At 46.1% G+C, this 18,420-nt stretch overlaps 1 protein-coding gene across 1 annotated transcript; it reads left to right on the top strand.

Annotated features, from left to right (window-relative positions):
* Positions 1-12,121: 12,121 nt before the first annotated feature.
* LOC114882009 lies at positions 12,122-13,144 on the top strand. The gene has a single exon (XM_046289529.1). The coding sequence runs from the start codon at positions 12,122-12,124 to the stop codon at positions 13,142-13,144; it is 1,023 nt and encodes a 340-aa protein (XP_046145485.1).
* Positions 13,145-18,420: the final 5,276 nt, after the last annotated feature.

Genomic DNA, 18,420 nt, shown 5'->3' with positions numbered 1-18,420 from the left:
TGGAGAGTACATCGTGTGTTGGTTAAAATTGCTAAATGAAATACACGCGAAATGTTCTCTCTCGCTCTTGCTTTTCCTCTTGCTTCCGTTGTGCTCGAAAAGAAGGGATGATAAATAAAGAAAAAGAAATCTATTCGAAATCTCTTGTGGAACAAAAAATAATACGGACGGACGTTAAAATTGAACCGGGACGAAATGGGTCGTCTTGCGAGTTGTCTTCGCTTTGAAATTGTTAAAAATTGATAAAAGCAATACGACGAAGCTGCAGTCCACAAAATGTTTTGAAGCAAAAAGGAAGTAACACGAAAATCATGGGAACGTCTCAATTTTTTTCCCTCTTGTGCTCGTTTCATCGAACGATAAATAATACAAACATTTTGAAACGAGAGAGAGAGGTAAAATTGAATATGCGAATGGTTGATTCACGCACAGATTCTCTACGTGTTTACTTTTTTGCTTCTTTTCGTTTATTTTTTTATTTTTTTTGCATCGAGCATAATATTCACCTTTCGATGAAACCAAAGAAATTGACGACCTCAGAGTAGGCGAGATTACCCGCTGAATTTAAGCATATTATTAAGCGGAGGAAAAGAAACTAACTAGGATTTCCTTAGTAGCGGCGAGCGAACAGGAATGAGCCCAGCACTGAATCCCGCGCTACCGCCGCTGGGAAATGGAAATCCGTTTATCCCGAGACATCGAATTGCGTCCAAGTCCATCTTGAATTGGGCCATTTACCAATAGAGGGTGCCAGGCCCGTAGTGACCGGTACGCGTTTCGGGAGGATCTCTCCTTAGAGTCGGGTTGCTTGAGAGTGCAGCCCTAAGTGGGTGGTAAACTCCATCTAAGGCTAATTACGACCACGAGACCGATAGCGAACAAGTACCGTGAGGGAAGGTTGAAAAGAACTTTGAAAAGCGAGTTTAAGAGTACGTGAAACCGTTCAGGGGGAAACCTGAGAAACCCAAAAGATCGAATGGGGAGATTCATCGTCAACCACGCTGCCTCCCGTTGGTGCGCGATGCCCCGGATGGACCCTCGGGTTCCATTAGCGAGGGCACACCACCTTCGGCGAACGTTCCGGCGAGGTAGTCGTGCACTTCTCTCCTAGTAGAACATCGCGACCTGTTGCGTGTCGGTCTACGGTCCGAGGCGGAGCCTGTCCGTCGCCTTAACGGCGTTCGTGACAGATCCTCGGTTGCATGGCCGACTGCGTGACGGTACTCAGACGGTATCGGGCCGCAACCAATCCATTTTCGAATGTGTGTGCGCAGGACCGCCGCAAGCTAAGTTCAGTTATAATACCCGGATGTACGGGCTATGCGCCGTCCCCGGGCCTGGCCAGCTGTTAGCAGGAGGAATCCTTGGACTGGCCAAGCTTTGAATTACCGGTCGGCGACGCTATTGCTTTGGGTACTCTCAGGACCCGTCTTGAAATACGGAACAAGGAGTCTAACATGTGCGCGAGTCATTGGGATATAAATAAACCTAAAGGCGAAATGAAAGTGAATGTCATCCTCTGTGTCGACCTCGGGAGGATGGGCCTCGTTACGATTAGGCCTCGCACTCCCGGGGCGTCTCGTTCTTATTGCGAGAAGAGGCGCACCTAGAGCATACACGTTGGGACCCGAAAGATGGTGAACTATGCCTGGTCAGGACGAAGTCAGGGGAAACCCTGATGGAGGTCCGTAGCGATTCTGACGTGCAAATCGGTCGTCGGAACTGGGTATAGGAGCGAAAGACTAATCGAACCATCTAGTAGCTGGTTCCCTCCGAAGTTTCCCTCAGGATAGCTGGCACTCGCTCGAAACGTTATTGCGAGTCTCATCTGGTAAAGCGAATGATTAGAGGCCTTAGGGCCGAAATGATCTCAATCTATTCTCAAACTTTAAATGGGTGAGATCTCTGGCTTGCTTGCATCAAATGAAGCCATGAGATTTTATTATTGGATCAGAGTGCCAAGTGGGCCAATTTTGGTAAGCAGAACTGGCGCTGTGGGATGAACCAAACGCAGAGTTAAGGCGCCTAAGTCGACGCTTATGGGATACCATGAAAGGCGTTGTTTGCTTAAGACAGCAGGACGGTGGCCATGGAAGTCGGAATCCGCTAAGGAGTGTGTAACAACTCACCTGCCGAAGCAACTTGCCCTGAAAATGGATGGCGCTAAAGCGTCGCGCCTATACTCCGCCGTCAGTGGCAAGTGGGGCTGGACGAAATTTGGTCCTCCATGAAGCCCTGACGAGTAGGAGGGTCGCGGCAGTGTGCGCAGAAGGGTCTGGGCGTGAGCCTGCCTGGAGCCGCCGTCGGTGCAGATCTTGGTGGTAGTAGCAAATACTCCAGCGAGGCCCTGGAGGACTGACGTGGAGAAGGGTTTCGTGTGAACAGCCGTTGCACACGAGTCAGTCGATCCTAAGCCCTAAGAGAAATCCTATGTAAATGAGGTGTCCTATGTAAATGAAACCTCATGGATAAATATGTCAAATTCGGGGATATCGGGGAGGGGGGAAAAGTAAGTGCTGGTGCTGGTGGAAGCGGCGGTAGTGGGGCGCCGAGCAGCTCGCGTGGTGGAGGGCTGATTGGGAAGGGCAGGAAGTGGGGCTCGAGGAGTCCGAGCCCGCAGAAAAGAAGGAAGCGGGCGGAAATGGACGACGATAATGCAGGAGGAGGAGGAGGAGTTTTTGGAGCTGCGGACAATGCGGAAGGTCGGCGAGAAACTGCGAAAATTTCCTTTCACTGAAACCAACCGCGTGTCCAAGGTAGTGAGTGAGTTTGTGTTGGGTTGTGTAGGTGAGTATGAGGAATGTGTGATGAGAATGATTGGGAAGAATGAGAGATTGGCTGGTGGTCTGGAAGAGTGCAGGAGAAATTTGGATGAGCATGTCTGTGTGCCTGAGTCGAGAAGTTTTGCGAGTGTTGTTGGCAAGAACGTAACTGGTGTGTCTGACCGTGTGATGAGTGATAGTGTGAGCGAGAAAGCAAAGGTGAAGTCTTTTGCGGTAGTTGTGAGGGCTATGGACGAGAATGAGAAGATGACAAGTGAGCAGGTGAAAGAGAAGGTGATGCGTGGTGTGAGTGGAAGTTTGAATGTGCGAAAGACTAGGAGTGGAGGAGTGGCGATCGAAGCGGCAAGTGCAAGAGAAATGGAAATGCTGAGGGAATGCAGAAAGTTTGCTGAGCTAGGTCTCAAGGTGGAGATGCCAAAGAGAGTGGGTCCGAAATTGATTGTATTTGATGTTGCGGATGAGATGACGAATGACGAGTTTATGAGTGAATTGTATGTAAAGAATTTAAAATTTGCTGGAATGCTGGAGATGGAATTTAAAGAACGGGCGCGTATTGTGAGTAGAGCGAGCAAGAAAGGTGCGGATGTGGGTAATGTGATCGTGGAGGTGTCGAAAAGGATGCGTGATGTGTTGATGAGCGAAGAACGAGTGTATGTTAAGTGGAAAGCGTGTAAAGTGAGAGAGTTTGTGAACGTCATGCGCTGTTACAAGTGTTTTGCCTTCGGACATATGATGCGTGAATGTAGTGTGAAAGAGAGATTGTGTGAGAAGTGTGGAGAGAGTGGACATCTGAAGGATAAGTGTAGGAGTGCATGTGTGTGTGTCGGAACTGCAAGATGAAAGGCAGAGATGCTAACCATTCGGTTCTGTCCTGCGAATGTCCGGATTATGTGAGAATGCTGGAAAAAGAGAAAGCGAGAATTAGCGATGACTAGTGAGAACTTATGAATATTGCAGTGTAACAGTCAGAGAGCGTATGGTGTGTTGTGTGATCTGGGCAATGTTATGAATGAACAGTGTGTGAGTGTTGCTCTTTTACAAGAGCTGTATGTGTCGCATGGGTGTATGAAAGGTTTACCGAGCGCGTGGCGAGTGTATGTTTGTGAGAGTAACCCTGCCAAGGCTGCAGTGGTTATTCGTGATGTGAACGTGGAAACGATGTGTGTGAGTAAATGCACAAACGAATATGGTGTATGTGTGTGGATCAAAGGGGACTTTGAGGAGCTGTATGTAGTGTCAATGTACTGCAGATATGGCCATGATATTGTGCCGTACCTGACGTACATGGAGAGAGTGAAAGAGCATGTGAGGGGAAAGCGTGTGTTGTTTGGGATGGATGCGAACGCGACCTCGCCTTTATGGTATAGTAAGGGCGGGGGACGCAGTAGAGAGAATGAGATGCGTGGAAGGACTTTGGAAGAATGGGTGTTAGCGAATGGCATGATTGTGTTGAATGAGCCGAGTGAGTATTATACTTTCCCGGGAGCGAGAGGACAGAGTGACATTGATGTCACTCTGGTGAATGAATTGTCAGCCAGGTGCCGTTTTGAATGGGAAGTTAAGAGAGACTGGGGAATAAGTGATCACAATGTGATACTAATTAGGATGATGTGCGATGAGCGACAGCAGAGTGCCTCGAGTGTGTGCAAACGATGGGTGTGCAAGGACGTGGACTGGGAAGGATACAAGAATGATTTAATGGAGTATGCATCGACGTGTGATCAGGATGTGTGCAATGGGACAAACGTGAATGGGATGCTTGAGTGCATGATGCAATGGATCCAGGGCGCGAATGATAAGAGGATGAAAGAGAAGAAAAGAGTTAATGACAGGAAGACCGTGTGGTGGACGGATGACTTGAAGAAGCTGAGAGTTAAAGTGCGAAGGAGTAGAAAGTTATAGCAGAGAGCGAGAAAGAGAAGAAGCGAGGATGTGGATGTGCGATTGGGTAGGGTAAAAGTTTGATGAGTGAGTACAAGCGGGAGATGTTGAGAGCGAAAGAAGAGAACTGGCGACAGTTCGTGAGTGTATCGTCAAACCTGGATCCGTGGGGCCCTGTGTACAGGGTGTGTAGAGGTAAGACTGGGCGGGAGAGAATGAGTTCGCTGAATGTTGATGGAGTGAATTATTCCACGTGGAGAGAATGTGCAGAAGTGCTGTTGGAGCGATTCTTCCCAGCTGCGAGTATGTCAGGAGGAGAAAGTACTGTGGGTGAGAGGACGAATGAGATAGAGGAGTTTGAATTGGATGAAGTGAATGAGGCAGTAATGGCAGCGAAACTGGGTAAGGCACCTGGCATGGATGGAATAACGGTGAAAATGTTACGAATGCTTTGGTATGCAATTCCGGGATATCTGTTGAGACTGTATAATGAGTGCTTGAAACCCGGATATTTTCCGGACGAGTGGAAGAAAGCGTGTGTGGTGGCTCCCCTGAAGTCCCCAGAGAAATCGCGTTCGGACCCTGCGTCATATAGATCGATTAGCTTGTTGTCTGTGCTGGGGAAACCCCTGGAACGAATGATGATGAAAAGGCATGAAAAGAGAGTGTGTGGTAGTATGGATGACGCACAGCACGGCTTTCGTAGGGGCCGATCGACGGAGAGTGCTTGGCTAAGAATGAGAGGGTATGTGGAAGAGAGTGAGTGTAAGTATGTGCTTGGAGTGTTTGTGGATTTTAAAGGAACGTTTGATAATCTAGAGTGGAGTAGTGTGATTGAATGGTTGAATGAGACGGGTTGCAAAGAGATGCCCCTCTGGAAAAGTTACTTCCAGAGGAGGGTAGCGTGTATGTGTAGTGCGAATGACGTTGTGTGGAAGGATGTTGAGCGAGGGTGTCCGCAGGGATCCACTTCCGGTGCATTTTTCTGGATCGAGAGGATGAACAAACTCCTGCGGCGCCTGCGAGAATGCGGGTGCAAGTGTGTCGCCTTTGCGGACGACCTGACGCTGATTGTGGAGGGACAGAACCGAATGGAACTTGAACGAAAGGGAGCAGAGTGGATGGCAATAGTGTGTGAGTGGGGTGCGGAAGTGAATGTTAGTGTGTCCGAGGGTAAAACAGTGGCAATGCTTTTGAAAGGTAGTATGGCTGCGAGTAGACGTCCGATTGTGCGTATGAATGGGAAACCAATCAAGTATGTGGTAAGTGTAAAGTATTTGGGAATTTGGATGAGTGAGAGAATGCACTTCAAAGTGCATTTGGAGTACTTGAGGACCAAGGTAATGAATGTTGTAGGTGCGATGAGGAGAATGTTGAAGAGTGAATGGGGTATGAGGAAGAGAGCGGTGAGACTTGTATATAAGGGACTGTTTGTTGCGTGTGTTATGTACGGTGCGAGTGTGTGGTATGAGGTGATGCAATATGAATATGCGAGAGATTTGATGAATAGATGTCAGCGAATGGTATTGTATGCATGCTTGAATGTATGTAGAACCGTTTCAACGGAGAGTATGCAAGTGTTGATGGGCACCTTGCCTTGGGACCTGGAGTGTGTAAGGAGGGGTGTGTGTTGTAGATTAGAGAGTGGTGGAAGCGTGGGTGTAAATGAAATCGTTGCTCCGAATGATTTGGATGGAAGAGTGGTGGAGGACTGTGTGAAGATGGTAGATGAAAGAGCGTATGATTGTTGGCAGAGAAGATGGGATGAAAGTGTGAAAAGTCGTGTTACGTATGAGTATATCCAGAATGTTAGGTTTGCAGAGAGGTGTGTGCAGTTTGAGCCGAATGTGTATGCATGTTTCTTGTTGACTGGGCACGGGAGTATGAATGCATTTTTGTATAAGCGTGGTCTGAGTGTAAGTGAGCGGTGTTTATGTGGAGCTGAGCGAGAGGATTGGAAACATGTGTTGGCTGAATGTTCAATGTATGAGGACCTCCGGGACCTGAGTGAATGTGGCGTGGTAAGGAGAGAGGATGATAGTGTGGATGTGAGTGGTGTGCTAGTATGCAAGGAATAGTATGAACGGTTTTGCGCGTATGCGAGAGAAGCGTTTGGAAGAAGAATGATGTGTATGCATGTTTAGCGTGAGTGTGTGGGTGTGGAGAGGATGGCGCAGGGGGGACACGAGCAGGCTGAAAGACCTGTCGATCGATTCCTGCTTCGTGTCCTGTGGGGATTGGCGTCCCCACGCACCCGAATCGCTGGCTGACCAGTGCCGGAGGCTGCGGGGCCTCCGTTCATGGGAGTGGCTTCGGCCACGCCGATCTCACCAGTGGTCGTGACTGGTACCGCGGGGACCGGGGCGCCCTCAGGGTTGATGCCCTGACCCCGGCCGTGGGAAGGACCATCGCGGGGGCAATGGTCAGGCCGCATGCTGGCAAGAGGGCCTGGTGGTGTGTCTCGACCTCTACTCGGGCCTTCGGCGGGTGAGCTGAGCACCCTCAGCTCGGGAACCAGCCTGCATAGCTGGTACAGTGTTGGAAAGTCACTCGGCCCCACCAGAGGTCTGGTACCAGGGCCCGTGATTACCTGGTGCCGATCTGGTAGTCCTCCGCTTAGGCGGGGACGCGCTGATTGGGCGTATCCCAATCCCACGCCCATGGGGGCCGTGTGGTGGAACCGTAAAGGTAGTAACTGCACGGAAAATCACGAAAGACATCTGTCCCTATCTAGGGCCACAAAGATGCCGCTCGGGGCCTTGCAGCCAGCCCCAGCGGTGACATGTGACAACCCCTCCTCCCCGTGGTGTGGCCCGGGCACCGGTTTACCGGTGGCAAACGGGGCTCTGGCTGTGGACGTGAAGCGCCTCGTGGGTTGAGCTGAGACCACGTAGGTAAGCTTGTTAAAGTAAAAGCGTCCTAGAATAAAACTCCTTTCACGCCGACGAAGAGTTTGGCGTTGGGTCTTCGCCTCGTGCGATGATCGGTTCGCCGTGAGCGTAATTGCTTGGTGGGAGGTTGAGTTGGGTGGTAGGTAACTCAAAGCGCTATGCGCCATTAACATCGCCGGTATAAGCGAAAGCTTCGGAACGGCAGAGCGTGTTTACTGCACCACATGGCTCTTCATTGACAATAACCTGTCCCTATCTACTTTCTAGCGAAACCACTGCCAAGGGAACGGGCTTGGAAAAATTAGCGGGGAAAGAAGACCCTGTTGAGCTTGACTCTAGTCTGGCATTGTAAGGAGACATGAGAGGTGTAGCATAAGTGGGAGATTTTATATCGCCGGTGAAATACCACTACTTTCATAGTTTCTTTACTTACTCGGTTAGGCGGAGCGCGTGCACCGTGGTTTCGACCCGGTTGTCACGGAATTCTAGAACCAAGCGTACAAGAGTGGTGTGAGGCCGTGCGCCGATCGCCGATAATACTCCGGCGTGATCCGATTCGAGAACACTGCCAGGCCGGGAGTTTGACTGGGGCGGTACATCTGTCAAAGAATAACGCAGGTGTCCTAAGGCCAGCTCAGCGAGGACAGAAACCTCGCGTAGAGCAAAAGGGAAAAAGCTGGCTTGATCTCGGTGTTCAGTACGCATAGAGACTGCGAAAGCACGGCCTATCGATCCTTTTGGCTTGAAGAGTTTTCAGCAAGAGGTGTCAGAAAACTTACCACAGGGATAACTGACTTGTGGCGGCCAAGCGTTCATAGCGACGTCGTTTTCTGATCCTTCGATGTCGGCTCTTCCTATCATTGCGAAGCAGAATTCGCCAAGCGTCGGGTTGTTCACCTGCCAACAGGGAACGTGAGCTGGGTTTAGCCGGTCGTGAGATAGGTTAGTTTTACCCTACTGATGACTAGTCGTTGCGATAGTAATCCTGCTCAGTACGAGAGGAACCGCAGGTTCGGACATTTGGTTCACGCACTCGGTCGAGCGGCCGGTGGTGCGAAGCTACCATCCGTGGGATTATGCCTGAACGCCTCTAAGGCCGTATCCTTTCTAGACAAAGGTGGCAACGATATTTCTAGGAGTCTCGTGTGGGTCGAAAGGCTCAAAACAAGGTGACACTACTAGGTGGCCGGCCCTCGTGACCGGTCATCGCACGGGCCCCAGATTGCCGTACGGGCGTCATCGGATTCGTCGTCGGGATCTCGTCGAACGATGGCCGCGGCGCTCTAACAGTCGATCATGGGTACTCCAAGTTCTACGTCGAGACTCGGAATCGTCTGTAGACGACTTAGGTACCTGGCGGCGTGTTGTACTCGGTAGAGCAGTTACCACGCTACGATCTGTTGAGACTCAGCCCTATGCTTGGGGATTCGTCTTGTCGATTAGACGAGGCCCCAGGAAGCAAGAGAGAGAGTAAAACACCTACCGAGAGGAACGAGTGCGTATACGGGAAAAAGAGATTTTAGAAAGAAAGAGAATAATAGAGATTTATATATTCTGCTTTTTAGCTAGTTCACGCATATTCCTTAAACGCGTATTCCTTGATTCGACACGTTCATTTAGCAGTACTTTCCGCATACAATTTCTCGCAACCATTAGACGTTGCGAACGCCCCTCATAGATTTGTCTGCTAAACGCCTGCGGATTAATTTGATTCGACAAAACCGTTCCTCATTAGATTCGTTCGCTAAACGCCTGCGGATTAATCCGATGCGGCGTGACCGTTCCTCCGTAGATTCGTTCGCTAAATGCCTGTGGATTAATTCAATACGACGCGATCCTTCCTCCGTAGATTCGTTCTTTAAACAGTTAGAAATTTTGCTTAGCCGACGTTTTCATTCGTCTATCGTTTCGCGCGATACTTTCGAATGAGTATTTTTTCGCTTTGCAGACAATCTGGAACGGCGATCGTGAATAGTTTCTTGACGCCGTGCCTTTGCGTTTCTTTCGCGTTCCTTAGAAACACGTAATTGTTTAACATCGACCGATTCATTCGCACGACTCTTTCTCATACGGGATGCACTTTTTATAAGTCTACCCATAATTACATATATCAAATCTTTTTTATTATTTTATTTTATTAATTAGCCGCTAAAAGCGGAATTGACCCGTTTGTTTTCACAAACAATAATTCGCTCGAAGCAGAATTGGCCCGTTTCTTTGTATTCGCTAAAAGCAGAATGTGTATTCGCTGGAAGCAGAATTAGTTTATATTCACTGAAATCAGAATTCCTTTCTCTTATATTCGCTGAAAGCAGCATTGTTTTGTTTGTTTTCGCAAACAATGATTCGCTTAAAGCAGAATTGAACCCTTTTCCTTATTTATATTTTTACAAACAATGATTCGCTCACATCAGAAATTGTCTGTTACTTTATATTCGCTTAAAACAGAATTGTTTTGTTTGTTTTCGCAAACAATGATTCGCTTAAAGCAGAATTGAATCCTTTTCCTTATTTATATTATATTATATTAAAATAAATTTAAAAAAAAAAAGTTGTAATTGTAAAAATAAATTTGATTATTATACCTATTACTATCTTCAACGGAATATATTATACATTCAATTGACGATAGCGTCGCAAGGTATTAATTCCAACTGATTGCTGCTCGTCGTTCGTAATTTGGCCGAGGGAAAGAGTGTGCGTCTGATTGGTCGTGCCCCACCTTTGCTCACACGGCTTGTGTGTGCCACAATCAGCGGGTTGTGCGAAGGATCCCTCTTTTCCCCTGCGCCGGCTATAAAATTGTGTGACATTGTCCTACTACATACTAATGTTCTCGAGCTCAGCGGAGCTTCGAATCCATAAACACGGAAAAAGAATACGAATTACGCGGAAAACCGAGATAGATGGATTACAAAGGTATGCCGCGAGTAAAACAAATCGGCATTGAGTAAAGAATATTGCATTTGGACTAATTTTCGTTTCACCGTGGAAAAGATAGTATCGTTGGATTGTTGAGGTTCTTCTGATTAAAATAAATAATGAAGCTAAACACGACATAAATCGGTTTGATTTTACTTCAATTGGTTATTAATGGTTGACTGGATCAATTTAAATTGATTAATAATAATAAAACTTGTCCGATTTACGTCATGTTTGGTCTTGTTTTAATTAGAAAAATATCACACATTTGTTGATAAAAGTTTCATAGCAAAAAAATTAGAAATAGAAACGTTTCATCGTTGCATTTGTCACGTCCTGTGACGCATTCTTTAAAATTTCTATTTCGCCACCCAAACTCTTTAAGCCGCTATTTCGCGACCTAAATTCTTTAAACTTATATTTCGCCATACAGATTCTTTAAACTTACATTTCGCGATACAAATTCTTTGAACTTCTATTGCACCATCCAAATTCATCGCTCCGCAAAAATTCTGAGTGAGCAACTCAGCCGGGATGTCGTACGGCAAGAACGCTGACGATCCGGACGAGGTGGTTCACCCGAATTGCCAAATCAAAAGTCGACCTCATTAATCAATATATAATAACGAGACCAAACCGCCCGCGATCAGACAAAATTATACTACAGAAACAACACAGACCAATTATAGTACAGAACTCGTATCAGATCAAATTTTGTGCAGGAACAGTTCACAATCAATTATAGTATAGTCACAGATCAATTATAGTGTATAACCGGATCACTTCCGTAAAATTCATTCAGAATCGGCCAGTCCGTTTAACGCGAATCCGGGATTCAATTCAAATACGCGTACAGAAATCCACAAAGTACGACTCTGCTACGGGACTCAGAGACCCGACAGAGCAAATCGTCATCTGTAAAGAGCGCGCAAGTTAAGGATTGTATTTAAACCCAATAAACATTTGTTGTGATCGGAAGTGTGTGATCTTGACTCGAACATCTACCCTACCGTCTACATCCACCAGGACGACCTATTTCTACAGGTATCCTCGCCCAGCGAAAGGTAAGTAAGCCCCTCTACCTAGCTAACAACGTAGATACAAATCATACAAAAGGTACGCGGAGAACTCAGTGAGAGGGAGAACTTCGCGACATTACACATTAATACTGTTTTGCAGATATAGACTGGATTGTTTTCGTTTCGTCCTCTTTTTACCCGCTTGTAACGACCCGATAACAAACGCAATACCTTTTTGATTTCATTTCGTTATTATAACTAATTTTTATATTTCATACAAAGTATTTTATTTAATTTTTATTGTTAATATTTAGTTTAATGTGTATAAAATTTTTGTAATAAATATTTTCATTTTCGCCGATAACTGAGTTTGTTAAATACATCGATAAAAGTTTAGTCGATAAGTCGGACGGTAAAACAGTTTACCGATAAATTATCGACGTCTGACCGCGCGCGCTGCTGACGGTGGTGTCAAATTTCAGTTCAAGGTCATAGGGTGGGGAGAGGGGTGGATATTGTCGGGGTGGGGGGTATCATATTTCTGCTGACGGTGTGGTGTCAAATTACAAAAAATGCTGACGCCAGTGATTTAGAATCCGCATAGAACAACTACTGCCGCCTATCGATGGGGCAGACAGATATAGCCCTCATGCAAGATCCTTGGATCTGCAAGGAACGTGTAGGGGGGCTCAAAACGGGATGTGGCTCACTCTATTATGATACCACATCCAAAAGACCCAGGGCTTGCATCTTCGTCAAAAAGAAGATAGTGGCCCTGAAATTCAATGAATTCTGCACAAGTGACCTCTCAGTAGTTAAGGTAAAACTTAGCCTCGGAGGGAATCTGTCAGAGCTGGTCGTCTGCTTGGCGTACCATCCGTACGACTCAGTGGACCCTCCGCCTACGAGGGAACTCAGAGTACTGATTGACCACTGTGCTACCAACGGTCTGCACCTGGTGATAGGCTGTGGCGCAAACTCGCACCACACCGTATGGGGCAGCACCAATATCAATGAAAGGGGCACAGCGCTGCTGGAGTACCTTACCGCTACGGGATTAGAGATCCTCAACGCAGGCTCCGCTCCCACCTTTGTTACCACCCGTAGACAAGAGGTAATGGAGTTGATCCGGGGCTCCGCAAAGGTGACACAGGTTGTTAAAGACTGGCAAGTTCGAAACGAGGTGACACTCTCAGACCACCGCCTTATTACATTCAATTTGAAAGGGGAAAGGGAAGACAGTCCTGGGAAGGTTTACTGGAATTCTAAAGCCACCAACTGGGCACTCTACAAAGAGGGACTGGCTGGCAGACTGAAGGGGCACCGTCAACGCCCCAGGACCATAGGGAAGATTGAGCGGGCGGTGGAGCATCTAAGCTCTGTCATCACTCAGGCCTATGAAGCAGCCTGCCCTACCAAAACCAGGAACAACAGTAAAAGGGTCCCCTGGTGGAACAGAGAACTGGACAAGGCCGGAGGGGAAGGCCGCAAACTGCTGAACAAAGCCATGAAGGCCAACACGGAACCAGCCTGGAACAACTATAGAAGGTCCCAGAAGGTATACAGAAAATTAATAAGAACAAGTAAAAGGACGGCCTGGAAGACCTTCTGTAAAGAGACCGAGGCGCTACCTGTAGTTGCAGTCTAAGGAAGGTCTTCTCTACAGGCCTCGCACCGGGGATGGATCCTATCAGACTACCGAACGGGAGTATGACGAACACCCACAAAGAAACTCTAGAACACCTGATTCAGATACACTTATGGCCTAAAAATGCCGCGCGCACCAACCACGCTACAGCGGATTAGGGAACAGCTGAAAGGGTGATCAACACGAACAGGGTAAAGTGGGCCATTGGCTCGTTCAAGAGATTCAAAAGTCCAAGCACAGACGGGATCTTCCCGGCAGTCCTTCAGGATAGGACCTGTACAGACGCCTGGGCCAAATCTTCAAATCCTGTCAAGCGAAGGGCTATATACCCAAAGCCTGGAGATACTCCAAAGTAGTGTTCATCCCGAGACCAGGGAAGGACAACTACGACTCGGCAAAGGCACACAGGCCTATCAGCCTCACCTCTTTCCTGCTCAAAACGCTGGGTGACAGGTACATTAGAGATGAGGTTTTGGTCAGCAAACCGCTGCTCCCTCTCAACATGCCTATCAAAACAGCAAATCTACCAAGACGGCACTATAAAACCTGGTGGGTTTCATTGAAGAAGCACTGTCGAACGGTGAATCTGCCCTCTGCATCTTTGTTGACATCGAAGGGGCATTTGACAATACCCCACACGATGCCAGGAGGCTGCGAGGAGACACAACATCGACGATTCCATCATAAGATGGATCCACAATATGCTGGCAAACACAACAGCAATAGCAAGCCTAGGTGAGGAAATGGTGAGGGCCGATATCGTGAGGGGTTACCCACAAGGAGGAGTCCTATCTCCTCTAATGTGGACCCTTGTGGTGGATGAACTCATACGGATATTCAGCTTAGAAGGCTTTGAAGTACAGGGATACGCCGACGACCTTTCTATAACAGTTAGCGCCAGACACCCCCTGGAATTGGCGAGGAGACTGCAAATGGCAATCACACTCGTTGAAACGTGGTGTCAATCACACTCACTCACGGTCAACCCGAGCAAAACGGAGTTGGTCCTATTCACAAGGAGAAGACGCTTTTATTTTAAGACTCCTCACCTTTTTGGAACACAACTCCAACTCACAGATGAGGCAAAATATCTAGGTGTAATACTAGATAAGAGACTCACCTGTCACGGAAAAGTCACGTGGACAAGCAGACCCGGAAAACAATCAGCACCTACTGGGCCTGTCGCAGAATGTTTGATCCCGCCTGGGGACTCAAACCAAGGGTGGTAAGGTGGATCTACCAAGCCATCCTTCAACCATAACGTATGCCCCAATTGTGTGGTGGACCTCCATGAAGAGGGAGCACACAGAATGGCGTTGTTGGGGATAACAGGTGTGCTCCTCACCACACCAACTATGGCGATGGGGGCACTGCTTGATATCAAGCCGCCTTATCTAATGATGATCGCGGTGGCCTGGGAAGCAGCCATTCGCCTGTACCAGGCCGAAGAATGGTCGCCATCGCACAGCGGGCACGCCACGACCGTCACGGAGGTGGAGTCAGAGTCAATTCTGACCTAAGGTGGTGATCACTGTAAGACGGTGTACCTCTTCAGCCACAACTATGGAATCATCTATCCCGACAGGGAGGAATGGCTGGACGACCCTAACAGTATTCTGACTCCGGGGGGGCTGGTCTGGTTTACAGACGGCTCCAAAACCAGATCCGGAACCGGAGCCGGGATATCGGGATTGAGCCCAAGGGTCGGTATGACCTATAAGTTGGGCCAGCTCGTAACAATGTTCTAGGCAGAAGTGTTCGCCATCTGGGCCTGTACCAACTATAACCTGGACAGGGCTCGCTCTGGCAAACACATCTTTATATGCAGCTACAGCCGCGCTACGCTTAGTATCTTCCACAAAGTGGAAGCTAGGCAGGGACTAAGCTAGGCAGGGACTGCGTACTGACACTGAGACGGCTATATCTGAACAACAAAGTCAAACTGCTGTGGGTATCAGGTCATGCTGGCATCACAAGTAACGAGAGGGCCAACGAGCTGGCGCGACTGGGGGCGATAAGCACTCAGTCATGCCCCACGTACCCCATTGGTGTTTCAACCTGTGCGCTGAGGAGCCTGGCTAAGGAATGGTTGAACCAGGAATTTACCAGGCTCTGGCGCAACGCAAACGGTATGGAACACACGAGGGTCCTCTTTGAGGGACCGTCGCAGAAGCTAGGTGACACTCTAATCCACCTGGACAGGGCGCAGCTGCGCATGCTCGTGGGACTAGTGACAAGACACTGGTACACGAGGAAACACCTTGCATGCACGAGACTCACCGGTGAGGCGGTATGCCCTAGGTGTGAAGAGGAGGATGAGACGACCCTCCACGTGCTCTGAAGATGTAGGGAATTAAGGGCCCCAAGGAAATCAATCGTGGGGACCTTGAAACCCGCTTCGCTAAGCATTTCGGCTGACCTTGTGTCGGTACTTCTGCATTTTGCAACAGAAGCCAAGTTGCCAAGGCACAGCCAGTAAGGAGGCTGCCTCGTGGCCCGGGTATAACGGTCCTTAAGGACTGAGTGCCCGGTTGGCCTCAAACATCAGTAATAATAATAATGATAATAATAATATAACCATCACGGCCTTACTTGTTCTTTTTGATAACGAATCTATTTCTACTGCAATTTTATTTTCTTAATTATAATCGATGAAGATATTGGCTAATTCAATCGATGATCTTTAGTTTTTGTTTTGTTTTTTCTGGTAGAGCGTCTCTGCAGCCAACAATTGACAACACCTTACTTTCTTTTAAGTTGTATTTCTACTTTAACATATTAAGGTCATTTGTATATTTTTGAGCCTTTTCAATTGCTGCACCTTCGAGGTACTCTCTATGTTCGTTGCGGACTGTAATGCCGACTACGAACACCTGTTTCTCATTTTTATCCAACTCCGAAAAGGAAGAGGATACTCAATTCGATCAGTTTATTTTTTTCTGGCTTTGTTCGCCAATTACTCCATGATGGATGGAAAAATCGGAACGCAACTTTTTGCATCTTATAGAGTATAACTCCCGATTGGTCCCGTTAAAAAACATTTCGCATTTTTTCATTGCTAAGGATTATTATTGCAAAAAACAGAAAGTTTCTAATCTCAACATAGGTTGATTTCAATGACCCTTCAATATGTTGTCGGGGGCATGATGCTGAAGAACTTTTTTATTATGCATAACCAACTGAAAGCTTTAGTTTCCGAGAAATTCATGAAAAACTAGTGTTACTACTACATTGAATTCTACATATGCCTACGTGTATTCTACCGCCTACTCTGGCGGTGTATGGGTCAGCATGTTGTCGCCTGTGTCTACTATTTCTATACACATATCGCGTCGACCAAAAACCAGTATACAGGTAAGTCTCGATTAATGCCAGTTCACATAGTGCGATGTTCGATTTAGTGCGAATTTTAAAATGATACCAGGTCGCATTTAATACGAACAAAAATTCAGTTAATGCGAGGTTTGCGAGGCTTTTTTCAATCCAGACATGGATCGAAGTATGCAAGTTAACAGACACTTGGATAAAATACTGCGGGTTTATCATCACATATACAGAGATATGAAAAAGTAGAAGAAAGTGCAATTAATACTGTTAAAATACTTTTAAAAATAATAAACATGTTTATGCTATTATAATTTAATAATATACGTATGAAAGGTATATTTCAAAATTTTGATCGTATATTTTCTTTAACTAATAAAATAATTTTTAACAAAAAAAACATCCGACTTCGAAATGCACTAAAAAGTGTAAAATAATTTTTATTTCATTTATACCAATATTCCATAGCTATTAATAATATCTACTTAATCGTTAAATAGGATACCAAATACATTTCAAAGTTTTCGGAGGCGGCGCACAATTAAAAACTATTCCTCTACTAGGTAGATCCTAACTCGGTCGTCGGCAACCTATGATAAATTACCCATTTGATAATTTTAAGTAAACAATATTCAACGAGAATCAACAAACCCATTGCGAATTAACTATACTGCAGTTCACGAGTGACCGCACTTAACTCGCGCAGTTAGTGACCTACTGAGGTCTAGGGAGATTTTTAAGGGGGTAGACACAGTACGTGACGTCACCGATTCGGGACGTCGGTATTACAGCAGATTTTTCTGCACCGAAATGGTAATACTCATAGATGTAGGGCAGGCCGATGAAAACGAGAGGGCGCTTTTGGCTAATTCTATATTTTATTCTGAATGTAAAAGAAATAGTCAGCTGTCGCATTGTACTTGACAAAATTTAAACGCAAAGTTTGGTTGATAGTGCAAGTGTAGAAAATTTATTATACTTTTAATTAATTAAAATATGCTTATGCTACAATATGTTACGTTGGAGTTAGGAACTATAAGTGAGAAGGAAAAATAAAAGATGGGAAATCCCACAAAAATAAAGTTCCTTACGTTACACCTTTTTCCATATAAAAATACTCAACGGTTAGGTTAGGGTTAGATTAGTATATAAACAGTGAATGAATATTTAAGGAAAAAAAGATTAAAATACTGCCCAGTAAAGTACAAGCCTTTTTTATTAATAAAACACTGCAGTAGAACATGAACTGCGTACACTTATAAGATAATTGACAGTAATTATTGAACAAACATTATGTATACAATGTGGTTGAGACGATACCGAATATCTTCAACTATCATGCTGTACATCCTGGTTTGATCTGTAAAAATAAATAAGTTTAATAACAATTACTTTCTGAATTTATACTACTTTCATGTAAAAACTGGTACCTACACTTCCTGATGAATCCACTATTACTTTCCTATTTCTGACCGATATTTCTTACAATGGTGTAAAGAGTAAATTGTCATTGAACCTACGATAAAAAGTTAGAATCAGTTCTAATCAATCTGCATGCAATAAACATGTAAATCTATGTGATTTACTTATCTTTATGCTTGCATTGCGAAGACCTGGTTCCTTTCCTCCCTTCGTAGAACAAGATTTTCACCATTGATACTGGTCACTGAAAATAATTAAAATAAATTCATATATGAAATTCATGATGATTTCCAATTCATCCACCTACTTGTATACCAAAAGTATAAGTGTCATACTTACGCTGTCATACATTGTACTCTTCCTGTACAAAGTAAGGAAAAGTAGCTGCAAGTATAAATTATGAGGAGAGTGTGAAGAGACCCACCAGCACCCCCGTCATAGACGATCCTCTTCACTCTCCGTATTTATCTTTTACATATCTTTGTATTTACATTTTGGAACAGTGTTCGACAGCTCTTCATATCCGCTGC

This window comes from Osmia bicornis, unplaced genomic scaffold, assembly GCF_907164935.1.
Source record: "Osmia bicornis bicornis unplaced genomic scaffold, iOsmBic2.1, whole genome shotgun sequence".
In the NCBI taxonomy this organism is placed as follows: Eukaryota; Metazoa; Arthropoda; class Insecta; order Hymenoptera; family Megachilidae; genus Osmia; species Osmia bicornis.
The sequence above is the reverse complement of the archived record's forward strand: the minus strand, read 5'-3'. Positions and strand labels throughout refer to the sequence as shown.